A 26,165-nucleotide genomic window follows, 5' to 3' on the forward strand; every position below is an offset into this window, starting at 1 on the left:
TCGCCGTCGCCGCCGCCACCTCCGTCACCGACGTCGCCGTCACTGCCGCCGTGCGCCCCCTCCCCCACCTGGGCAGCAGCGCCGCGACGGGCGTGATGATTGCCACGAGGTGGGCTCGCGGCTCCAGCAGCGTGCGCTGCGCGATGCCCAGCGGGTTGGCGGGGGGGCTGCAGCGCACGCACAGAGCGCCGCACGCCAGCGAGAAGCCGGCGTAGAGCAGCACGCTGCCCAGCGTCACCAGCCAGTGGAACACCGTCTGGGGTGGGCAGGGGCGCCGGCAACGGGAGACAGGAGAGAAAGACAGAGACGGGAGAGAGAGAGATGAGAGAGATGAGATGTGTTGTGCACAGTTACAAATTATACGATGGCTCAGCGTTGAGAGTCGTGCGCCACTCTGCGCTGTGCAGGTGAGAGGGTGAGGAGCGGTGGTGAGGAGCGGTGGTGAGGTGGTGAGGAGGTGGTGAGGAGGTGGTGAGGAGTGGTGGTGAGGAGCGGTGGTGGTGAGGAGGAGCACCCATGTCTTGGTCTCGATGGCGAGGTGCCCGAGGATGGTGAAGAGGGCGATGGTGGTGATGGGGGCGCCCCACGTGAACACCCCCACATCAGAGTCGGCGTACGCCTGCACCGCACACAGACACGCCGTCAACAACAACAACGTCAACACCGTCAACAACAACAACGTCAACACCGTCAACAACAACGCCATCAACACTGTCAACAACAACACCACCATCACAAACACCACCACCATTACCAATACCACCACCAGACACCATTATCATCACCACCACCAATACCACCAACACCGCCACCACCACCACCACCACCACCGTCACCACCCCCGCCCCCCGTGTGTGCACGTACGTAGTAGGGCAGCAGGAAGCAGACGGCGCTCTGGTAGGCGGCGTCCAGCATGGTGAGCCAGAACAAGCGCGGCGTGTACTCCTGCGGGCACAGCGAGCACAGCGAGCCTCAGACCGAGCTGCCCCGTGGAGTCCGACGCACGCGGCCGCACCTTCGACAAACCCGAACGCGTCAACTGGAACGCGTTGCCCAAGCTCCCGCGGAGCTCATGAGCAGCGCTTCGTTCACCACCGATGAGATTTGTCCGGGTCCCCGGTCACGGGTGATGTGGATGCGACCGAGTAGCCACGGCCACGGTCAGGGGTGATGTGGATGCGGTGCGCTGGGATCGCGAGTTGTTTTCTGCATCGCAGGGACGGCGCAAACCAGCCCTGCTCACACGACTAAACTAGAAACTAAACAATTTTTATTATTTTACCAGGTGAGGCCCACTCCGAGCTGTATAGCTCTTCTTTCAGAAGCGACCTGGCGATCACAATTGATAGCTCAAAGTGGTGGATCATCATCATCGTGTGGAAATGTCAAGCAGCAGCCAAACACTCTGAGAGAGAGACAGAGAGAGAGACGCCCAGAGGCCAGGGCACCAACCCAGCAGTCCGCATCTCACCGTCTCTCCGACAGGGCCACTGCGAACCCCCCTAGAGACACAGAGACAGAGACAGAGACACCCAGAGGCCAGGACGCACTGCGCCAGACCATCGGTGCCGTCCCAGGAGCCGAGCGTTTCGAATTCCCAGCGCGGCGGCGGCGGCGCCCGGCACAGCCGCCGCGGCGGTGGTGGTGGCGGCGGTGGTGGCGAGGTCCCCGGTGGGGAGTGGGGGGAAGGGAGGGGTGAGGGCGGCGAGGGGGGGGGGGGGCGCACCGCCGAGTCCTGGCCGGCGCGGTAGAGGTGTGGCCGGGCGAGCAGCGTGGCGGCCGGCACGTGGCGGTCCAGCAGGCCCGCCACGAGCGGCGGCGCCGACGTGAAGAGCAGGTTGAAGAGGACCAGCTGCCACTGGTCCATCATGGAGTTGCCCGAGAAGCCGCACACAAACTGGTACCAGAAGAGCAGGAACACAAACGCCTGGGGGGGCGGGGGGGGGGAGCAGGGCGGGGGGAGAAAATATTTTAAAATTGAATAAATAAATAAATAATGATGATGGGGTGTCTCCCCACCCGCCCCCCCCACAGTCCTTCTCAGGGCTGGCAAGCGGAGTTAACGGGAACGGTGGGTGGTGGGTGGGCTGGTGGATTGGTGGGCGGGTGGGATAGTGGGTGTGTTAGTGTGCGAGTGTGTGAGTGGGTGTGTGAGTGGGTGTGTGTATGAGTGCGTGAGTGTGTTAGTGTGTGAGTGTGTGAGTGTGTGTGTGAGTGTGTGAGTGTGTGTGTTAGTGTGTGAGTGTGTGAGTGTGTGTGTGAGTGTGTGAGTGTGTGAGTGTGTGAGTGTGTTAGTGTGTGAGTGTGTGAGTGTGTGTGTTTGTGTGCGAGTGGGTGTGTGAGTGTGCGAGTGTGTGAGTGTGCGAGTGTGTGAGTTAGTGTGTGAGTGTGTGTGTGTGTGTTAGTGTGTGTGTGTGAGTGTGTGAGTGTGTTAGTGTGTGAGTGTGTGAGTGTGTGTGTGTGAGTGTGTGAGTGTGTGAGTGGGTGTGTGAGTGTGTGTGTGAGTGAGTGGGTGTGTGAGTGTGTGAGTGTGTGAGTGGGTGTGTGAGTGTGTGTGTGAGTGTGTGAGTGGGTGTGTGAGTGTGTGAGTGTGTGAGTGTGTGAGTGTGTGTGTGAGTGTGTGAGTGGGTGTGTGAGTGTGTGTGAGTGTGTGAGTGGGTGTGTTAGTGAGTGAGTGTGCGAGGCGTACGGCGTTCTTGTAGAAGAAGTAGAGCACCATGTTGGCGAGCCGCGTGTAGCACCAGTGGCCGTGCACCAGCAGCAGCCGGCGCAGGTGACAGAAGCGCGCGATGGCAAAGTCACTCGACATCACGGCCTGCGCGGGGGGGGGGGGGGGGATGACGACGGAGATGTTGACTACCTCGCCTGGTATGCAGGAGGTCGTGGGTTCCATCCCGACCCTGACGGTGCCTGCTGCTGGTGGTGGTGCATGGTGGTGGTGGTGGAGGTGGTGGTGGAGGTGCATGGTGGTGGTGGAGATGCATGGTGGTGGTGGTGGTGGCCGTGCAAGTGGGGCGGGCCGGTGGGGGTCACCTGCATCCCCTCCTGCCCCGAGATGCCGATCCCCACGTCGGCCACCTGGATCATGCTCACGTCGTTCGCCCCGTCGCCTGCGGGAGAGACGGCGACGTTACTCTCGTTGGCGTGGAAGCACCCGCACCCGTACCGGGTACCCGTGCCCGCACCCGTACCGGTACCCGTACCGGTACCCGCACCCGCACCGGTACCCGCACCGGTACCCGCACCGGTACCCGCACCGGTACCCGTGCCCACACCCACACCCACACCCGTGCCCGCCACCGGACGGGCTCTTCCCGGGGGCATGTCCACCGCAGAGACGGAGCGTCGATGACGATGACGACCCTGACAATGACCGATGATGATGACGACGACCCCGCTGGTTCCGCCGACGTTGAAGGGGGGGGGGCTCACCGATGGCGAGCGTGCGCACGTGCAGCCGGTCGCGCACCAGCTGCACGATCTGGCCCTTCTGCAGCGGCGTGGCGCGGCAGCAGATCACCACGGCGCTGGCGCTCGCCGCCGCCAGGAAGCGGCCCTGCAGCGCCGCGTCGTCCATCACCAGCGCCAGCGCCGGGCCCTCCACCACCATGCAGCACCGGCGGCCCTGCTGCTGCTGCTGCTGGTGGTGGTCAAGGTGGCGAAAGTCCAACGACGCTTCAGCCGGGGCGGTGGTGCGGGAGACGCCTCCGTCTGGTGGGATGGGAATTGCAGGTTGGTGTTCGGAGACGGGCGAGTGAGTGAGTGAGTGCGATTAGCACGGTTGGCTACGTACGGTGCGAAAGAAGTTCAACATTCAAAAGTACGTGTGTGTGTGTGTGCGTGAATTCCCTAGACCTCTGCTGTAGCAGACAGACAGAAAATATGGCATCTGTGCAGGACCGCCCTGGCCTGAAACCGCAAGCCTCTTTCCCGGCACACTGAGGAGTGAGATGCCCCTGTAGTTGTTACAGTCTGTGCGGTCCCCCTTGTTAAAGAGGGGGACCACCAGGGCATCCTTCCAATCCTGCGGAACCCGTCCAGTGGTCCAGACTGTTGTTATGATGTCACATAAAGCAGTCTGCGCACAAACGCCACCATTCCTTAGCATATCGAAATGAGTGGCGAATGACGGTTGTTGTTGTTGTTGTGTGCGTGAGCAGTGGCGCGGTGGTGTAGCGGTTCGTGTGCCGGGCCACCAACACAAGTGACGATTATCTGAAGCGGTATCACGGCATCCCCGAGGTCGATTCAGCCTTTAATGAGGACTTGATGCGGTGTGTAAACATCAATAGATCATCGAATTAGTCTTGGCCAGTTGTAACTAGTTTTGCATAGAACTTCAACAACATCAAAATCAACCTAGTGTCCTTGTTGGCACGCGTGTTCTGACACTGCCGACAGTTGCATCTGGGAGTGTTTAATTTTTCTCTGATGTTATTTTAGATAATTCGCCCTCTCTGACCAACAGAGCATTTGCCACAAGAGCAATCGTCACGGATTCATTGTTCTCGTTAACCCCCCTCTGGCCTCGGCAGGTGAGGGGCTCACAAGTGACGACATCGCAGCCCTCCCTCTGTTCAAGAACGAGACAGGAGGATGTCTGAAGCTGGTTGTAATTACGGGCGAAACGTCGTACTCGGATTGTAAATGTTGTGGCTTGGCTCTCCAACGCACCGGTGTGCTATACTAGTATACTACACTATACACTATACACTACTCTACTCTACACTCCACTACACACTACAGTACTATACGCTACACTATACACTACACACAATACACTATACACTACACTACTATACACTACTACACAATACACTATACACTACTACACGATACACTACTATACACTACACTATACACTACACACTAGTGCTGTACTAGTGACGAATTGTCACGTTCTGTTTACGCGACAACCCTTACTAGTTGGCTGTGTCGGGTGGTGGCGGGTTTAACGACACATTTATATATTTACGAGATCTAACCCATTAAAAAACCCGTACTAAATGGATGGCCCCTTATGGATCATTCCTGTGAAGCGTCTGTCCACCGTGAGCGGCTACGCGACTCGGTACGACGAGCGTCGTCTAGCCAGGCGTGCCGAGCGCGCTGGCGCGGAGCTACGGAGCTACGGACCGGCGGCGGCGGTGTCGTCCGGCACGTTCCGGAGCAGCCGCTCGATCTGCTCGGCACAGCCGCTCTGAGCACACGCAGACAGAGAGAGGTGGGGGGACGCACGGGAGGGTGGGGGGGTGAGCGAGGTGGGGGGGCAATAGCATCACCACCACCTCCAACACCACCACCAACATCACCACCACTACCAACATCACCAACATCACCAACATCACCAGCAGTGCCACCACCACCAGCACGGCTCCCTCCTTCCACCCCCTCCCTCCCCTCCTCCCTCCATCCCCTCCTCCCTCCCTCCCTCCCTCCCTCCCTCCCTCCCTCCCTCCCTCCCTCCCTCCCTCCCTCCCCCTTCACCCCCACCTCCTCCCTCCCCTCCCCTCCTCCCTCCATCCCCTCCTCCCTCCCTCCCCTCTCCCTCCTCCTCCTCCCCATTCCCCCTCTCACCCCTCCCCCCCTCCCCCTCCCCTCGCCCTCCCCTCCCTCCCCTCCTCCCACCCTCCCTCCCTCCCTCCCCCTCCCCTCCTCCCCCCTCCCCCCACTCACCGTGGATGTGGCGTTGACGGTGCAGACGACGTCGCCGGGCCACACGAGGCGGCACGCCGTCGCCACGTTCACCGCCGTCTCGCGCTTGTCGCCCGTGAGCACCCACACGTGCAGCCCGGCGGCACGCAGCGCCGACACCGTGTCCGGCACGCCCTCCTGCAGACGGTCCTCCACGCCCGTCGCTCCTGCGGGGTCGAGGACGGGGTCGAGGACGGGGTCGCGGTCAGGGTCGCGGGGAGCGGGAACGGGATTAGGGGAACGGGATTAGGGTCAGGGGTTAGAGTTCGAGTCGGGGTCAGGACCCCGACTCCCCCTGGCAGCCTGTAGCGGACTGTGTGGGGGCAAGTTGTTGGCGAGCGGCACGGACCCAGCAGCTCGAGCTCCGTCTCGATCCTCTGCGCCGACTGCTGCAGCAGCAGCTCGCGGCTCTCGATGGCCGCCTCGGCCTCCATGTGGCCGCTCCGCCACTCGGCGTACGCCTCCTCGCTCAGCGCCTGGGTGGGGGGGGGGGGGCGGGGGGGGGGGGCGGGGGGGGGCGGGGGGAGCGCTGCGTGAGTTGAACGGGCGGCCGGTATTGTGGTCGTGGGGTCAGGTCGCGTAAACAACAAATATAAATAGAACCATCACGCGCGCACGCTCATGGACACACGCGCGCGCACACACACACACACGGATACACACACACACGGACACACAGGCACTGGCACTCAGCGGGGCAACTCCACGTTGCACTGCCGCGGCGGCAGCAGCCGTGGTGGTGGTGGTGGCCGTGGTGGTGGTGGTAGCTGTGGTGGTGGTAGCCGTGGTGGTGGTGGTGGTTGTGGTAGCCGTGGTGGTGGTGGTGGTGGCAGTGGTGCTGGCCGTGGTGCTGTGAGGGCCGTACCCTCTTGGCAATGCACAGTGTCCTCAGGCCGTCGCGGGCGTACGAGTTGAGGTAGAACTCCGTCTTCTCTCGGATCTTCTGCTGCTGCTTGTCCAGCCTCGAGTCGCCTGAAACAACAGCAACGTTCACACAACGTTCACACAACGTTCAACAATATCCAACAACAGCCAACATCTGCGGCGGTGGCGGCGGTGGCGGCGGGGCCCGAGCGGGAGTGCGTCGGCAGAGCTTCGCGGTTCTAACCCGGCAGGGTTCACCCCTGGTTAATACGGTGCAGGGTTCACCGTTAAATACCGCGCCCCATCCGCTGCGCTAGCGGCGGACGTCCACAGTGTCCGGTGACGTCGTTCGCGAAGGGAGCAGGGGCCGGTCGCGTGTAACAGCCCCGACTTCGCAAAAGTTCCAAATGGTTCCACCGCAACTTTGCTCAACTGGGATCGCGATGGTGACCGTGGTGCGGGTGCCGATGGTGGCCGTGGTGCAGGTGGCGGTGCGGGTGGCGATGGTGGCCGTGGTGCAAGGGCGTGGTGCGGGTGGCGATGGTGGCCGTGGTGCGGGTGGCGGTGCGTGCGGCACGCACGGGACAGGGGCCGCAGCGTGGGCAGGATGGCCGAGTCGGCGCCCTTGGCGTAGAGCGCCACGGCCCCGGTGAGGGGGTGCCGCACCACCACCGACATGCGCTTGCGCAGCGAGTCGAAGCCGAGCACGTGCAGCACCTCGAAAGTCAGCGTGCACCCCCCCCCCTCCAACTCGACCTCCCCCTCCTCCCCCTCCTCTTCCACCTCCGGCGAGGATTTCCGCATCTGAGCAAAGGGAGGAATTATCATCGTCGTCGTCGTCGTCAAAGGGTGTGGGCTACTCGGAGAGCGAGCGCGGGACAATCAACACGAGGGGCGTACGGCGTGCAGACTCGTCGCGAGCGGAGTGCCATTGTATTCCTACTATTGTCATCTTGCGACCAACAGCAACTTTGACCATCCTGGCAAAACCGACCGATGTCTCGGCACGGCAGCAGCGACCTCCTCACCGAGAGGCCGACCCTGGGCCTACCGGGGCACTCCACAACCCTAAGCCTGGGCCCGCTAGGCCGCAGAGCGAAGGGGCCTGGATCCACGAGGCCGGCGAGGCATCCGACCGCGGCCTACCTCCCCCTGCAGCCTGCGAGCGCGTGAGCAGCAGCGTGGCGCTCCTGGGGCTGCGCGCCACGAGCGTGAAGCCGTAGGCTCGCGCCGCGTACACCAGCGCCGCCTCGTCGGGGCTCTCCGCCCGGTACTCCAGGTCCATCACGTCGTCGTCGTCGCCGCTGTCGTCGTCGTCCGCGGACCGCGTCTCTCCGCATTCCGCGCTCCGGGCTGCGCCGCCGCCCGGTCGCGCCCGCCACCGCCGCCGCCGCCGTCTCCGAATTGGCGGTCGCCGCGGTTTCGTCGCCGCGGTCGCCGTCTTGTCCAGGCCGGGCAGCGCTCCCGCGGCGTTCCGCAGGGACGGCTTCCCACGCGGCCGGCGCGCCGTTTGCGTTGCCGCGCTCCGCGTCGAGGCCTCCTTCCGGAGCGGCCTCCCCGGCAAATGCCGGCGGAGTCGAACTCTGACCCTGGGCGGAGTCCGTGCCGGACGAGCCGCCCTCCCGCTTCTTGAGTTTCCTGAGCAGCACCTCGATCTTCCGCAGCGAAAACCGCTGCTCGGTGGTGACGCCGGCCTGCGGGAGAGCGCGGGGAGGAAACGTTCGGCGCCGGTGGACGGCAACCGTCGCCAGAATCGGCGGACCGGCGAAACCAAACCGATTCCGGCGGAATTTAAGCGACGCGCCCCCCACGCCGTTTCAGCCGCAGGAGCCGGGGGGGTAGATGGAATCGAAGCGGCGAGCGGCGGGTCGGGAGTCCGGCGTCCCTTCCCCCGCGCCTCCGACGGGCGCCGGCCGGCTACGTACAGCTACGTACGGTGCGACAGACGTTCAAGGCGCGTGAGCCCAGCGACGGGGGGTGCCCACCTCGGGTGGCGGGCCGCCGCGAGACGACACCAGCACGGTGTTGCACAGTGCCAGCGTGATGAAGAAGTCCGCCGCGGCGTCGCCCTCCGGGGGAGGGGGGGGCGGCCCCCGCACCCCCTGGTGCCGCCACCGCGGTCGCCGCGGAGACGAGGGCCGCCACGCCGCACTCGACCCTCGCCAGCAGCCGCGGGTCAGGGGTCACCTCCTTCTCCTGAGAGCCGCACGGGGGGGGGGGGGGGGGGGACGGGACAGGGGAGGGGCGGAGGGGAGGGGAGAGAGGCGGATGCACAAAGACAAAAGTAAACATCCCCCCTATAGCCTTGACGGACTGCCGGGGCAAGTGCCGCTTTAGGGGGCGGCGACGTTGGCCGTGGGCGGGACTCGAACTTGGGTGGCCGGGCTCACGAGCGCAGCGCGCCGACCGCCGTACTCAGTGGCCCGCCCACGCTCACCAGCGGGCTGCTGAACGCCGCGTGCGTCGACCGCTCGTGCCGCGTGAGGCTGGACGACGACGCCGGCGCCAGTCGGGAGCTGCGGCTCCGGCGCACGCGCTGCCCGGCGCCCGGCGCCGTGACGTCGGCACCGCCGCGCTCCCCCCGCTCCTCCGCCTCCGAGTCGGAGGAGTCCGAGGAGTCGTGGCGCGTGGCGATCCGCAGAGCTGCGAGCGACAGCAGCGGGGGGGGGGGGGGGGGGGTGCGGCTGAGTACCGGGCGCGGTAAACGTCGCCGCCGGGGAGACAAAGGCGGCCGGGCGCGGTGCGGACCCCCCGTCGTGCGCCGCGGTGCCGGCCCTCGTTGGGTGCCGCCGCTCGCTCACGGCGCCGCGCGGGCTACACGGGGCGTGGGGACCAAAGACAAAGATCCCCCGTGTAGCCTTCAACAGACTGTGGGGCGAGTGCTATTAGCGAGCAGCACCTGTGAAAGCCAACACGGCACACGAGGGGGTGGGTGGCCAGCACCACGCCAGGCCGCCTTTGTTTCCCCAGTGGCGATGTTTACACACAGCACCGGGTAGCGCTAACCGCCGCACCGCCGCTCCCCCACTCCGGTACCGCCGCCGCCGCTCACCGTTCTCCCGGTGCGGGTACTCGGTGCCGGCGACGGCGCAGCGCCGGAACACCATCTTGTTGTCGGTGAGCGTGCCGGTCTTGTCGGTGAAGAGGTGCTGCACCTGGCCCAGGTCCTCGGTGATGTTGAATGCGCGGCACTGCAGCCGCGCGTCGCTGCGCTCGTCGTAGAGCGCCGCGTCACGGTGGATGAAGTAGACCTGGCCCAGCTTCACGATCTCCATGGACACGTACAGCGAGATCGGGATCATCACCTGCGGGCAGCGGGGGGGCGGGGGGAGGGGGGGGAGTGAGGAGGGAGGGCGGATCAACCGGTGGATTTGAACGTGGAGGCCGAGTGGATGCTGTGCAGTGTCACTGAGATGACTGCTCCCCCTCACTCCCCCCTCCCCTCACCCTCCCCCCCTCCCCTCACCCTCCCCCCCCCGGGACCGGTGCCACGTCGCGGCATCCGCCGGCGACGCTTCCGGTCTGACGCGGCGGCTATTTGTTGGCCGATCAGCGATCGGATTCCATTTATTAAAAAAAATGTATTCTTCGGCGAAACCGGTGACACGACCGAGGGTGGGGCGGGCGATCGGGCCCCAGACGGACTTCTCGGCACCGGAGGCCACGCTCGGCGTCGGCGGGCGAGCGACGTAGCCGGGGAGCCGGACGGCGCGGCACGGACCTGCAGGACGATGATCATGGTCCAGAACATGTAGAAGCCGGCGAGGGGGGGGGGGCAGGTGATCCCCTTGGCGGTCGGGGACGTCAAAGGGGGGGCGGACGTCTCCGTAGGTCGCCAGCCAAACGCTGTGCCCTGCACGCCACGCCACGGACGGAGCACAGTGGGGCGAGTGAAGTCAGCGAGTGAAGTCAGCGATCTTCTTGGTTCTTTCAGTAAAGTCACGTAGAAGGGAAATAATAAAATAATAAAATAAAGCAAGCGGCCGTCCTCAGGTGAAGAACAGGGCTGACCCTTCTACGTGACTTTACCGAAAGAACCAAGAAGATGAATCCCTGCATTCACGAAAGAAGCTTCACATCGAAAGATGCCAGCGATGTGAGGGAGTTGCAGGAGGAGAGGAGGAGGAGGGGACATGGAGGTGACAACTCCTCCCCATCTCTCGAGTCGCTCTCGCCGGGTCCCACAAACCTCCCCCGTGACCCCCCCCCGTGACCCCCCACGTGACCCCCACATGACCCCCACGTGACCCCCTGCGACCCCCCACGTGACCCCCCACGTGACCCCCCGCGACCCCCCACGTGACCCCCCACGTGACCCCCCACGTGACCCACCCCACGCGACCCCCCGGGCCGTGGCTCTCACCGCACGCGACGAGTAGGCACATGGCGAGGAGCAGCAGCACGCACCACATGACGTCGGTGTTCATGCGCTGCTCCAGCTTGCTGCGCTTGTAGCGTGGCCCGTTGTTGTTCAGCATCGCCTTCGTCTCGTGACCTGCGGGCAGACGGGCGGCGCTCTCCGCACTCCGCGCCGACGAGGCCCCACGAGCACGAAGCCGCCCGCCGCGAGGGGACGTCTCAAATCGCCCGCGCCGGGCCCACGATTCCCAACGACGGTGAAACTGGCACGGCCGCCTCGCCGCTGCCGTCTAAAGGTGGCCGGCTGTGCCGCGCCGACGATCCCCGACGGGGGCGAAACCGAACGGCCCTGCTGCCGCTGCCGGCCGGGGCGAAACCGGTTCGGCCGCAGGCTCGACACGCGCACAAAGAACCACGAGACGGGGAGACGCCACGGCACGGCGGGAGCGGTGGCGGTGATGGTGGCGTTGATGGTGGTGATGGTGGTGATTGTGACGGTGGCGTTCGTGGTGACGGTGATGGTGGTGATGGTGACGGTGGTGGCGCTGGTGGTGATTGTGACGGTGGCGATCGTGGTGACGGTGACGGCAGTGGCGGTGGTGCTCGCGGCGACGGCGCACCGGCGTAGATGACCATGCCCACGGCCTCCTCCGTGTTGCGCAGCGTGCAGCCCCGCAGCAGCAGGTTCTCCTTGTTCAGCCCAACCTTGCGGCCATTCACGTGGATCCTGCACACGGCCGCCCATCACCCCCATCACCGTCATCCCCAACAACATCATTGCTATCATCTTCATCACCCCCATCACCGTCATCCCCATCAACATCATTGCTATCATCATCATCATCACCCCCATCACCGTCATCCCCATCAACATCATCGCTATCATCATCATCAACGCTATCATCATCATCATCCCCATCATCGCCATCATCTCCATCCACCTTCATCGTCATCTTCGTCATCATCATTGCCATCAGGAAGAGGGGGGAGAAGGAGGAGGGGGGGGTGGGAGGAGGGGGGGGAGGAGGGAGGGTGGTGGAGGGAGGAAGAGTGTGCGTGTGTGTCTGTGTGTGCACTTGCCCCTACAGTTTGTTAAGGCTATACGGGGGATATTTGTCTGTGTGTGCGTGTGTGGGGAGCGGTAGTGAAGCGGTTAGCGCTACGCTGCGCTACGAACCCGGTAACGATTATCTGAACCGGGTTCGATTATCTGAACCGGTCCTGGGCCTCCCCTAGGTCGACTCAGCCGCAAATGAATACCTGGTGCGGTGTGTCGTAAACATCGCCACTGGGGAGACAAAGGCGTCCGGGCGTGGTGCTGGCCACCCACCCCCTCGTGTGCCGTGCCGTGCCGACCTTTATAGGTGCTCGCTAACAGCACTTGCCCCGACAGTCTGTTACAGGCTACATGGGGGATCTTTGTCTTTGGGTCTCACATGAAGCCACGGAAGCGCTCCAGGTCGTTGGTGGGACTCTCACACTCCACGCTGCTGGTGAAGGAGCGCGGGTCAAACAGGCGGCCCTGCACACGCACGCACACACGCACACACACATGCGCACGCGCACACACACACAAAGATAAAGATCCCCCGTATATCTTCTTGGTTCTTTCGGTAAAGTCACGTAGAAGGGAAGTAATAAAATAATAAAAATAAAACATAATAAAATAATATTATTATATTATTATATTATTTTATAATATTAGCATATTATTTTATTAGTTTATTATATTATTATATTATTTTATTATATTATTTTATTATGTTTTATTTTTATTATTTTATTACTTCTCTTCTACGTGACTTTACCGAAAGAACCAAGAAGATGAATCCCTGCAGCCACGAAAGCTTTAAATCGAAAAATCCCCCGTATAGCCTTAACAGACTGTATGAGCAAGTGCTGTTAGCGAGGACCTCGCACGCACACACGCACACACACACGCACGCACACACGCACACACAAAGATAAAGATCCCCCGTATAGCCTTAACAGACTGTATGAGAAAGTGCTGTTAGCGAGCACCTCACACGCACACGCACGCACACACACATGCACGCACGCACGCACACACACACGTGTACGCACGCATACGCACGCACACCCCAGTGGTGACCCCCAGCGGTGACCCCCAGCGGTGACCCCCAGCGGTGACCCCAGTCGTGACCCCAGCGGTGACCCCAGTGGTGACCCCAGCGGTGACCCCCAGTGGTGACCTCGTGCGTCACGCTGTGGGTGTTTGATCCCCGACGCCACCGTCCCAGCCACCGCGACCGCTACCCCACCCTCTCCCTACCACTCCCTCTCTCTCCCTACCCCTCTCTCTCCCTCTACCACTCTCTCTCTCTACCACTCGCCCACTCCCTACCACTCTCTCTCTCTCTACCACTCCCTACCCCTCTCTCTCCCTCTACCACTCTCTCTCCCACTCCCTCCCACTCCCTACCACTCTCTCTCTCCCTACCACTCTCTCCCACTCCCTGCCACTCTCCCTCTCCCTACCACTCTCTCTCTCTCCCACTCCCTACCGCTCTCCCTGCCCCGCTCTCCCTGCCCCGCTCTCCCTGCCCCGCTCTCCCTGCCCCGCTCTCCCTGCCCCGCTCTCCCTGCCCCGCTCTCTCCGCGGGCTACCGCGGTGTGCAGGCCGCGTGCGACGTGGCGCTGCTTCAGGCTGCTCTCCCCGTCCAGCGTGGCCGTCTCCAGGTGGCAGATCCCCGCGTCGTCGCTGGACGCCAGCAGCAGCACGTCGGCGGGCACCGCCTCGTTGCAGCGCAGGCGGACGAGGTGGCCCACGCGCACCGACTTCCAGGCGCGCTCCGTGAAGGTGCCAGAGCACCTGGGGCCGAGCCGGGAGGGGGGGGGGGGGTCAGGACCCTCGCGGGCGGCGCAGGCCGAGGGCCCGAGGGCTTTACGTAGGCCCAGGCTTTGTAGGCCCTCACGAGTTGACGCGGGCCGGAGAGAATACATCCACACGGTGATCGTCACCGCCGTCACCTTCACCACCATCACCACCTTCACCACCATCACCACCATCACCTTCACCACCATCGCCGTCACCTTGACCACTATCACCACCGTCACCTTCACCACCACCACCACCGTCACAACCACCGTCACCACCACCGTCACAACCACCGTCACCACCACCGCCACCACCACCACCGTCACCGCCGCCCGGCACACTGACCGCTCGTAGACGGCCGTGCCGGCGTTGTTGACGAGGCGGTCCATGGCGTAGCGCCGGAAGTCCTCGAGGCCGTCCTTGACGGCGATGACTCCGAGCACCACCACCAGGGGGATCATGGTGATCTCCTTCTGGAACGCCTCCACCAGCGGCACCCAGTTGAGCACCACCAGGAAGAGGAAGTAGACGTTGGCGAACCTGCGATCGGCGGGGGGCGGCGGTAGGAGTCAGCGACCCGCCGGGCCGGCTCCGCCGCGCGGGGAGGGTGCCACGGACCTCGGCGGCTCGCCAAAACCGTCGTCGCTAAACGACCTGTCGCGACCGCTGCCCCCGCGCGCGGTGGTATGGGCGTGACCGCTGGAACGCAAAGTTGCACATGTTGCTCGGATGTCGCTCAGCGCCATATGGAAGAAGAACAAGAAGGTGAACAAGAAGAAGAACAAGTAGAAGAACAAGAAGAAGAATTACAAGAACAAGAAGATTAAAAACCTCAACCTGCAGCGCGGCACCGCCGCCGCTCTCATTGAGAGGAAGAGAGAAGGGCGGACGTCGACTCGGAGGCGCCAGGAAGAGGAGCACCACAGACCGACGGGAAGGCAGCAGCCGCAGCAGCCGCAGCAGCCGCAGCCGCAGCAGCCGCAGCAGCAGCACCCGCAGCACCCGCAGCACCCGCAGCAGCAGCCGCAGCAGCAGGAGCAGCATCCGCAGCAGCCACAGCAGCCGCAGCCGCAGCAGCCGCAGCAGCAGCCGCAGCACCCGCAGCACCCGCAGCAGCAGCCGCAGCAGCAGCCGCAGCAGCAGCCGCAGCAGCAGGAGCAGCAGCCGCCGCCAGGCGGTGAGCCGCCGCTACCAACATTTGCCCGTGCTCCGCGGTTCCTCCGTTTATGAAGTTTTACACGCGGGAAGGAGACCGGAGCGCCCGGGGAGAAACCCACGCGTGCGAGGGGGAAACGCTCGATCGCCCCGTACAGAGAGAGTCCACATTTTGTTTGCGGTTCTCCCGACGGAGCCAAGGGCACGGCTCCTCCTCGACGCGCAACGTCCGTGCCGGACCGCCGCCCTCCGCCCGGCTAATCACGACGACCGGACCGGCACTCGCCTGTGGAACTGCTCAAACAGGTTCTTGGGCAGGAAGCTGAGCAGCGTGTACTTGGTGGTGCGGATCTCATTCCCCGGCAAGCGCTTCGTGAGCCTCTCCCACTCGGCGTCGAGCGTTCCATTCCGCGGCACGACCTTGCGGTGCTGGTGGTGGTGGTGGTGCTGCTCGTGGTGGTCGAGCCGAGGTTCGACGGAAGTCGGGTGGTGGTCCCCGGCGAAGCGGCTGGAGATGCTGGACAGGACGCTTCGACAGGTTTCCGACGCCCTGTCCATGGGAGGAGACGGAAGAGGTCGCGGTCACCTGCCGCGTCGACACGCTGGACATCAACACCACGGACGTCAACACGACGGACGTCGACACCACAGACGTCGACACCACAGACGTCGACACCACAGACGTCGACACCACAGACGTCGACACCACAGATGTCGACACCACAGATGTCGACACCACAGACGTCGACACCACAGATGTCAACACCACAGATGTCAACACCACAGACATCAACACCACAGATGTCAACACCACAGACATCAACACCACAGATATCAACACCACAGATGTCAACACCACAGACATCAACACAACAGACATCAACACCACAGATGTCAACACCACAGATGTCAACACCACAGACATCAACACCACAGATGTCAACACCACAGACATCAACACCACAGATGTCAACACCACGGATGTCAACACCACAGACATCAACACCACAGATGTCAACACCACAGATGTCAACACCACAGACGTCAACACCACAGACGTCAACACCACAGACGTCAACACCACAGAAATCAACACCACAGACATCAACACCACAGACGTCAACACCACAGACGTCAACACCACAGATGTCAACACCACAGACGTCAACACCACAGACGTCAACACCACAGACATCAACACCACAGACGTCAACACCACAGACGTCAACACCACAGACGTCAACACCACAGACGTCAACACCACAGACGTCAACACCACAGACGTCAACACCACAGACGTCAACACCACAGACATCAACACCACGGATGTCAACACCACAGACATCAACACCACAGACATCAACACCACAGACGTCAACACCACAGACGTCAACACCACAGACGTCAACACCACAGACGTCAACACCACAGACGTCAACACCACAGACATCAACACCACGGATGTCAACACCACAGACGTCAACACCACAGACGTCAACACCACAGACATCAACACCACAGACATCAACACCACAGACATCAACACCACAGACGTCAACACCACAGATGTCAACACCACAGATGTCAACACCACAGACATCAACACCACAGACATCAACACCACAGACATCAACACCACAGACATCAACACCACAGACATCAACACCACAGACATCAACACCACAGACGTCAACACGACGGACATCAATGTGGCAGGCGTCCAGCTCGAGTGTGGCCAGGCGAGCACTCAGGAGGCCCGGAGTCTCATTGGCAAGAGTGAGCCGGGGCGTCAGTCTGCTGCCACAGCCTACACATCACACCCTACACGTTACAGCCTACCCATCACACCCTACCCGTCACACCCTACCCGTCACACCCTACCCGTCACACCCTACCCGTCACACCCTACCCATCACACCCTACCCATCACACCCTACCCATCACACCCTACCCGTCACACCCTACCCATCACACCCGACCCATCACACCCTACCCATCACTGCCTACCCATCACTGCCTACCCATCACTCCCTACCCATCACTCCCTACCCATCACTCCCTACCCATCACACCCTACCCATCACACCCTACCAGAGGTGGGACAAAGTCATTGTTATGCAAGTCCAAGTCGAGTCGCAAGTCATCAAATTCATGACTCGAGTCTGACTCGAGTCCAAGTCACATGACTCGAGTCCACATCTCATAGGTGGGACAAAGTCATTGTTATGCAAGTCCAAGTCGAGTCGCAAGTCATCAAATTCATGACTCGAGTCTGACTCGAGTCCAAGTCACATGACTCGAGTCCACACCTCTGCACCCTACCCATCACACCCTACCCATCACACCCTACCCACCACTGCCTACCCATCACTGCCTACAACCGACTGTCACAGGGTACGTACGTCTGCATGTGACCAGGTGGCAAAGGTGGCAAAGGTGGCAGCTGCGAGGTGGAACCCCAAAGCAAAGCAAAGCTCGCAATGCGGGTGGACAGGAACTGCGGCATTCCACAGGTGCCTTGCAGTCAGAGGCAAGGCTCAGGTGAAGAGGGTTTGTTTAAATTGCCGAGCCCAACTTATGCAGAGCGTCAACAGGAAACGCGGTCGGTTCCCGTGGACTACCATGATCACTCAGAGACCCACAGACTCACACAGAGACCCATAGACTCACACAGAGACCCATAGACTCACACAGAGACCCACAGACTCACACAGAGACCCACACAATCACACAGAGACCCACACACTCACACAGAGACCCACAGACTCACACAGAGACCCACAGACTCACACAGAGACCCAAAGACTCACACAGAGACCCACAGACTCACACAGAGACCCACATACTCACGCAGAGACCCACAGACTCACACAGAGACCCAGACTCACACAGAGACCCACAGACTCACACAGAGACCCACAGACTCACACAGAGACCCACAGACTCACACAGAGACCCACACGCTCACACAGAGACCCACAGACTCACACAGAGAACCACAAACTCACCCAGAGACCCACAGACTCACCCAGAGACCCACAGACTCACCCAGAGACCCACACACTCACACAGACACCCACAGACTCACAGAGACCCACAGACTCACACCGAGACCCACTGAGACGGGAGAAGTGGAATAGAATGTGGAGGGCTGTGCCCAGCAGTGGGAAGCCACCGGCTGACAACAACATGTAAACAAGTAAACAAGCGGTGACGGATTCCCAGGTGTTAGAGGCTACAACAACAACAACCGTCACTCGCTACTAAGTGGCGGTTACGACGCTTGTGCCAGGCTATGTGCACCTTGAGGCCACGTGAAGTGTCGAACGCCCGCTGGCAGTAGGTCACGGGGCAGACCCAGGTGCCACGGGTCGACTGACTGAGATGACCCAGATGACTGGCTGATGCACCACCTGTGCCCCCTACTGTGCCAACTTGCTGTGCTTTAGCCACCCGACGCTCCACTCGTTGTTGCCTCCAACTGCCCAGTAGCGTCCTTCACGAGCCTCCTCCACAGAGGCCGATCTTGACACCGCTGGTACCAGTCGTCGGAAAGTCCACTCAGCTCCACGTTCTCCTGCACCACATCACTCCATCTCTTCTCTAGCCCGTGCCACGCCCGTTTAGCCCCCTCGATCCGGCCGAACAAAAGCTGTTTAGGCATGCGGTGGCTGGGCATGCGGGCTACATGACCCAGCCAACGCAGCTTTGCCTGCAAGAGGAGCTCACCGATGGGACTTTCAAGGATTTGTGAGCTCCTCACGCAATTCAGCCTGGTTAAACCCAGGATGGATCGTAGGCAGGCCAACCTAAATGTTTTTTACCGGCGAAGATGTTCCATTAGGGGGGTCCACGTTTCGCAAGCGTAGAGAAGGGAGGAAATGACCATGGCCGAGAAGACCTGAAGCTTCGTGCGGAGTGATAGACCAGGTAGCTTCCACACAGCGTTACGCAACCGATGAAATGATAATTCCACTCGACTGATTCGGAGTGAGACCTCTGCTGTTAAACCGGAGCCGGTCATGAGCACACTGCCAAGGTATGGGAAACTCTCCACTCTCTCCACAACTGCCCCATCACCGGTTGGCAGTTGTGAGGGTGGAGTGTCCGATGGTACCAAATACCCAGGCAGGTGCTTAGTTTTGGTTGGGCTGATGGTAAGGCCCCACCTCTTGGTGGCAAGCTCCAGGTTCAGCAGCAGCGCCTCCAACTCCTCCTCTGAGTGAGCTGCAATTACCATATCATCGGCATACATAACGTGGTTGACCAATAGGGAGCCATCCTTTGACTGCACCCGGGCATCGATCAGCCTCCCATTGTATCTGTACCAAATGTAAATTCCTCCGGACAGCTATTGAAGGCTTCACGAACTACGTGGTCAAAATAGATGTTAAATAATGTGGGAGCCAGAGGACATCCCTGTCGCACACCAAGGTGTACAGGGAATGGCTCTGACTTCCGGCCACGTAGTTTTACCCAGGCCTGCTCACCATCATGAAGGTCCTTAATGATCGTGAGCAGAGGGTCAGGGACTCCGAAAGCACGAAGAACAACCCAGAGCCGAGACCTACTGATGGTATCATCGGCCTTGACCAGGTGAATAAAGCAGAGATGTAGGTCATGTTGGATTTCCCTACACCTCTGCTGTAGCAGACGGACAGAAAATATGGCATCTGTGCAGGACCCCCCTTGGTGAAACCGCATTGGGGCTCCGCAAGCCTCTGCACCCCCCCTCCCTCCCACCGTCTCTGCCATGCCACCGGGAGAGACCCTGCCTGGCAACTGTGATGACAGCAACCCCACGGGCACCGCTCGCGACACTCCGTAGGTGTTCACGTGGTTAAATAAAGGATGCCGGGTCACAAGAGACGATGAGACTCAGTGGGTGTTCACGTGGTTAAATAAAGGATGCCGGGTCACAAGAGACGATGAGACTCAGTGGGTGTTCACGTGGTTAAATAAAGGATGCCAGGTCACAAGAGACGTTGAGACTCAGTGGGTGTTCACGTGGTTAAATAAAGGATGCCGGGTCACAAGAGACGATGAGACTCAGTGGGTGTTCACGTGGTTAAATAAAGGATGCCGGGTCACAAGAGACGATGAGACTCAGTGGGTGTTCACGTGGTTAAATAAAGGATGCCGGGTCACAAGAGACGATGAGACTCAGTGGGTGTTCACGTGGTTAAATAAAGGATGCCAGGTCACAAGAGACGTTGAGACTCAGTGGGTGTTCACGTGGTTAAATAAAGGATGCCGGGTCACAAGAGACGTTGAGACTCAGTGGGTGTTCACGTGGTTAAATAAAGGATGCCGGGTCACAAGAGACGATGAGACTCAGTGGGTGTTCACGTGGTTAAATAAAGGATGCCGGGTCACATGAGACTCACGTGACGCACCGCGTGTCCTGGCTACACACGCGTGTGGGTGTACTGGCTACACACGCGGCCGCCGCGTGGATCCGGACTCGGCGGAGCGGCGTTCAATCCACACGCCTCGCGGTGACTTCTCAACCCGGCTGCCGGCAGTCGCCGTCGTCGGCATCGGCACGCAACCCCCCCAAGGCTCGGTGGGTGGTGGGTGGGCAGAGGGAATGGGCGGGTAAATGACTGAGAGAGTGGGTGAGGGAGTGGGTGGGTGGGTGAGTGGGTGAGGGAGTGGGAGAGTGGGTGAGGGAGTGGATGGGTGGGTGAGTGAGAGAGTGGGTGAGTGGGAGAGTGGGTGAGTGGGAGAGCGGGTGAGTGGGAGAGTGGGTGAGGGAGTGGGTGGGTGGGTGGGAGAGTGGGTGAGTGGGAGAGTGGGTGAGTGAGTGGGAGAGTGAGAGAGTGGGAGAGTGAGAGAGTGGGCGAGGGGGTGAGTGGGAGAGTGAGAGAGTTGGTGAGGGAGTGGGTGGGAGAGTGGGTGAGTCGGAGAGTGAGAGAGGGGGGGAGGGAGGGAGTGGGTGGGGGGGAGTGGGCGAAAGAATGGGTGAGTGAGTGAGTAGGCAAGCGAGTGAGTTGGCATGCGAGTGTGTGGGTGTAGTGAGTGGCATTGCGGTTGGCGCGCTGCGCTACGAGCTCCGGCCACTCGAGTTCGATTCCCGCTCATGGCCACCAACACCAGTGACAATTATCTAAATCAGGTCCTTGGCCTCCCCTAGGTCGACTCAGCCTCAAATGAGTAGCAGGTGCGGTGTGTAAAAAATCGCCACTGGGGAGACAAAGACGGCCATGCGTGGTGTTGGCCACCCACCCCCTCGTGTGCCGTGCCGACCTTCATCGGCGCTACTCGCTCGCAGCACTTGCCCCGACACTGTCAAGGCTAAATGGGTGATCTTTGTCTTTGTAGCGAGTGGGTGGGCGAGCGAGTGATCGGAGCGAATCAACGGGTCCAGTAACTACGGCGGGAGCGCTAGAAGTGCAGTACAACTCTGCAACGGTGTCGACTTGCCCAGGCAGGGCCCACTCAGCTATGGGTCTCGTGGCCCATCACGAGTGACGGCTCAACCAAGCGGGCCGGTCACCTCGCGTGGGAACTCATCGTAGCGACGACGACGACTGGCTGACCGCTCCAGGAGGCGGGTGAGTGTCAGGCGAGTTCTTGGCGAGTTCCCGGGATCAGCGGTCGCGCTATTTGACACTCGCGCTCCGAATGTCACGGGCACCAGTGCCCCGCGTCCCCCATGGGTGGCGGGTTTAACGAGGCGTTTATAATTACGCGACCGAACCCAAAAACCTTTATGATGGTCAGTCCACTGTCGACTTCCCACCCTTCTACAACACGGCGATACAAATGTTTTATCGACCCCGGAGAGGGTTTATGGGCTGAGTGAATAACCCTAACACTCCACTCTCCGCACCCCCCAAACCAAGGCGGCTAATGGACATTAACTCCCTCGCCTGGTACACAGGAGGTCGTGGGTTCGATGCAAACCCTCACGACGCCTGATGTATGTTTGTGTGTCTCTCTCATCATCACGGTGGCTAGGAGATGTTAACTACCTCGCCTGGTGTACAGGAGGTCGTGGGTTCGATCCCGACCCAGACGCCTGCTGCTGCTGTATATTTGGAGTTTGCGTGTCTCTCTCCCTGTGGTTGCGTGGATTTTTCTCCGGGTCCTCCGGTTTTTCCCCTCCACGTTCAGCATCAACGTCACGGGTCTCAGAGTATTTGTCTGAGACTCATTCCCACGTGACGATGATGACGATGAGGCCACTTCCTTGGGCTATCATCAGTGCCGGATTGTCCCAGTAGCACAAGCGGCTACGCATGTGACCACGGGCCCCGCATTTTCAAGGGCCCCGCGCTAAATGCTTTCAAAGCCGTCAATTCCGGTTCAGTGATTCTGCACTTGCTCTATTACTATAGTACTATACCGCCTTCAACTTTTACGAACGACTGGGTGAGCGATTTGTCGTATTATTTGGCTGTATAGCAAATGAAAAAATACAATTACTTTACTGTGCAAGTAAAAAAATGCGCGTGTTTTAATATTTACGTGTTTTTATTTATTTATGGCCCCGTTATAACAAAGGAGCGATTCTGAGACGCAATGAGCTCGGCAGTCGATCCATGGGGACTTACCCTGGACAATACATAGATGAAAAAGTTGTTTAAATGTAATTTGCGGAACAATAACAAAATCTAGACAATCTTGATTTGAAGCTTTCGTCACTGCAGGAATCCATCATACTATTTGGTTCTTTCGGTAAAGTCACGTGGGTAGAAAAATTTTCGATCACGACGTTTCGATCGCAATCGTCATCAGGTGGGACAACCACGGCGAGAAGAAACCGGTGAGGTAGGCGAGAGATTTTTCGATTTAAAGCTTTCGTGACTGCAGGGATTCATCTTCTTGGTTCTTTCGGTAAAGTCACGTAGAAGGGAAATAATAAAATAATAAAAATAAAACATAATAAAATAATTCTCACGACGTTTCACCTGAAGACGGCTGCTTGCGTTGTGGCCGAAACGTCGTGAGAATTATTTTAATGTTTTATTTTTATTATTTTATTACTTCCCTTCTACGTGACTTTACCGAAAGAACCAAGAAGATAGGCGAGAGATGTTGCCGTGGCACGAGGCGACACGGAGACAAAGATCCACCACCCCACTCCCGGCCGCCTTTGTCTCCCCAGGGGCGATGTCCACTACTCGCCACCGCACCGGGTACTCCTTTAAGAATGAGTAGACGGAGGGGGAGGCCCAGGACCGGTTCGGATATTCGTCGCCACTGATGTTGGCCGTGAGAGCCGGGAATGGAACCGAGAGTCGGCGGGTCCGTGACGGAGTTGCTAACCGCTGTCCCACCGCTCCCCACGATGTTACAGTACAGACGAAATACATAGACACATGCAGATCACACACAGACACACAGACACACCAAGAGACACACTCACACACACATGCAGATCACACAGACACACACTCAGACACACACACACACCAAGAGACACACTCACACACACATGCAGATCACACAGACACACACTCAGACACACACACACACAGACACACCAAGAGACACTCACACACACACACACTTACACTCACACACAGACATACACTCACACACAGACACACCATCACACACAAAGATCAAATATCCCCCGTATAGCCTTAACAGACTGTAGGAACAAGTGCTGTTAGCGAGCACCATCACACACAGACACATGCTCACACACACACACTCACTCACACACAGACACACCATCACACACAGACACATGCTCACACACACACACCATCACACACAGACACATGCTCACACACACACACCATCACACACACACACCATCACACACACACACCATCACACACACACATGCTCACACACACACTCACTGCATGTCTCGGCAGACACTTGGGGCATCAGCGGCAGGCGATTCGTGCCCGCGCAGTCCCCGGGGTGGAGGGTGGTGAGGGTGGTGGTGAGGGTGGTGGTGAGGGTGGTGGTGAGGGTGGTGGTGAGGGTGGTGGTGAGGGTGGTGGTGAGGGTGGTGGTGAGGAGGGTGGTGAGGAGGGTGGTGAGGGTGGTGGTGAGGAGGGTGGCGAGGAAGATCCTCGCCACTCGCACAACGAGGAAATGGCGCTGGCGATGCTGGCGCTGCTTGATGCTGGTGGCGGTGGTTGGTGGTGGTGGTAGTGGTGGTGGTGGTAGTGGTGGTGGTGGTAGTGATGGTAGTGGTAGTGATGGTAGTGGTGGTTGATGGTGGTGGCGATGAAGCCAGCCGGCTAAGAGAGAGAGACGCGGGCGGTGCGGGTGAGCGGCGTTGTCTCAGCGCGCCTGGTGGTGGAGGTGGTGGAGGTGGTGGCGATGGTGGTGGAGGTGGTGGTGGAGGTGGTGGTGGAGGTGGAGGCGGTGGTGGTGGCGATGGTGGTGGAGGCGGTGGTGGTGGTGGAGGTGGAGGCGATGGTGGAGGTGGTGGCGATGGTGGTGGAGGCGGTGGAGGTGGCGATGGTGGTGGAGGTAGTGGTGGTGGCGATCGAGCGGCGAAGTCCACGTGAGGTGCCGGTGGCTTCTGGATCGCGCATGAAAACGCGGCACGACCGTCAATTCGGTTGTCAGCCGCTGATGATGCAGCTGATGATGTTGATGATGTTGGTGTTGATGATGCCGCTGATGATGATGTTGTTGCTGTTGATGATGCCGCTGATGATGTTGGGAATGGAAGCAATAAACACATCCGGGGTTGGTCTCAAGTTAGCAGGGAGGAGTGGTGGGGGAGTGGTGGGGGAGGTGGGGGAGGGGCGTGGGGGTGGAGGGGCGTGGCGTTGGAGGGGGAGGGGCGTGGGAGTGGGGGGGGGCGTGGGGGTGGAGTGGAGGGGAGGGGTGGCGGGGGGGCGCGTCACGCAGATGTTTTTAAGAGGTAAATCATCAGAAACATAAACAAATATGCACGGGAACGTCGGTGCAGCTACTTTGTTTAATCGAACCCTCGTGTATTTTTTTACATTCGACGAATTTTTTTAAACCCATTGAGAACCAACGGGGTGCAAGGCTGCAGTGCAGGTTCCAACTCGCACTGTTTGCTTGCGAGCTTCTACAAATGCTGCCGGACGGCATGTCTGTTCGGGTATCCTGCGGGGCGATCGGCTACAGGATACGGCGACTTGCGCGCGCTCTCGGAAGAGAGGGAGGAGGAGTAGGAGGAGGAGGTCCGCGTCTTCTCGTCATCGTTCTCGTCGTTGTGAGCCGGGGATTCCTGTCAAGCCGGTTCGGAGCGCGCGAGTCGTCTCGGGAAACACCTCGCGGGATCGATCGCGACCCTGACGCCTGCTGCTGCTGCTGTACATTTGGAGTCTGCGTGTCTCCGTCTCTCATCATCATCACGGTGGCGAGGAGATGTTAACCACCTCGCCCGTGGGGCGATTCGGTCAGCACGTGCTATAGAACACGTGGTTGTGACGTAGATCACGTGGTTGTGCCGTAGACCACGTGGTTGTGCTGTAGAACACGTGGTTGTGCTGTAGAACACGTGGTTGTGATGTAGAACACGTGGTTGTGTTGTAGAACACGTGGTTGTGACGAGGGAACACGTGGTTGTGACGTAGATCACATAATTGTGACGTTGATCACGTGGTTGTGATGTAGAACACGTGGTTGTGATGTAGAACACGTGGTTGTGATGTAGACCACGTGGTTGTGCTGTAGAACACGTGGTTGTGATGTAGAACACGTGGTTGTGTTGTAGAACACGTGGTTGTGACGAGGGAACACGTGGTTGTGATGTAGAACACGTGGTTGTGATGTAGAACACGTGGTTGTGATGTAGACCACGTGGTTGTGATGTAGAACACGTGGTTGTGATGTAGAACGTGGTTGTGATGTAGACCACGTGGTTGTGATGTAGAACACGTGGTTGTGTTGTATAACACGTGGTTGTGATGTAGAACACGTGGTTGTGATGTAGAACACGCGGTTGTGATGTAGAACACGCGGTTGTGACGTAGAACACGTGGTTGTGACGTAGAACACGTGGTTGTGATGTAGACCACGTGGTTGTGTTGTAGATCACGTGGTTGTGACGTAGAACACGTGGTTGTGACGTAGAACGTGGTTGTGACGTAGAACACGTGGTTGTGATGTAGACCACGTGGTTGTGATGTAGAACACGTGATTGTGCGTGCGTGTGCGCGTGTGTGTGCGTGTGTGTGCATGTGTGTGCGTGTGCGTGTGTGCGTGAGTGCGCGCGTGTGCGTGTGTGCGCACGTGTGCGTGTGTACGTGTGTGTGTGCGTGTGTGCGCGTGTGCGCGTGTGTGCGTGCGTGTGTGCGTG

General features: G+C 59.9%; 1 protein-coding gene across 1 annotated transcript in view; it reads right to left on the reverse strand.

Moving 5' to 3' along the window:
• Positions 1 to 24,533, reverse strand: part of LOC144950953 (phospholipid-transporting ATPase VD-like) — a 28,604-nt gene extending 4,071 nt beyond the window's left edge. The window contains 26 exon segments of the mRNA XM_078881136.1: positions 69 to 256; positions 515 to 619; positions 865 to 945; positions 1,727 to 1,927; positions 2,690 to 2,815; positions 3,034 to 3,110; positions 3,433 to 3,711; positions 5,137 to 5,200; positions 5,677 to 5,861; positions 6,044 to 6,170; positions 6,560 to 6,666; positions 7,140 to 7,294; positions 7,587 to 7,945; positions 7,948 to 8,252; positions 8,544 to 8,754; positions 8,996 to 9,201; positions 9,611 to 9,863; positions 10,280 to 10,334; positions 10,336 to 10,411; positions 10,922 to 11,053; positions 11,538 to 11,644; positions 12,354 to 12,439; positions 13,546 to 13,750; positions 14,102 to 14,296; positions 15,198 to 15,461; positions 23,731 to 24,533. Coding sequence (XP_078737262.1) covers positions 69 to 256; positions 515 to 619; positions 865 to 945; positions 1,727 to 1,927; positions 2,690 to 2,815; positions 3,034 to 3,110; positions 3,433 to 3,711; positions 5,137 to 5,200; positions 5,677 to 5,861; positions 6,044 to 6,170; positions 6,560 to 6,666; positions 7,140 to 7,294; positions 7,587 to 7,945; positions 7,948 to 8,252; positions 8,544 to 8,754; positions 8,996 to 9,201; positions 9,611 to 9,863; positions 10,280 to 10,334; positions 10,336 to 10,411; positions 10,922 to 11,053; positions 11,538 to 11,644; positions 12,354 to 12,439; positions 13,546 to 13,750; positions 14,102 to 14,296; positions 15,198 to 15,461; positions 23,731 to 23,735 — 4,154 coding nt within the window. The 5' untranslated portion in view covers positions 23,736 to 24,533.
• Between the last annotated feature and the right edge of the window lie 1,632 nt (positions 24,534 to 26,165).

The sequence above is a fragment of the Lampetra fluviatilis genome, chromosome 60 (genome assembly GCF_964198595.1).
Source record: "Lampetra fluviatilis chromosome 60, kcLamFluv1.1, whole genome shotgun sequence".
NCBI classification, from domain to species: Eukaryota; Metazoa; Chordata; class Hyperoartia; order Petromyzontiformes; family Petromyzontidae; genus Lampetra; species Lampetra fluviatilis.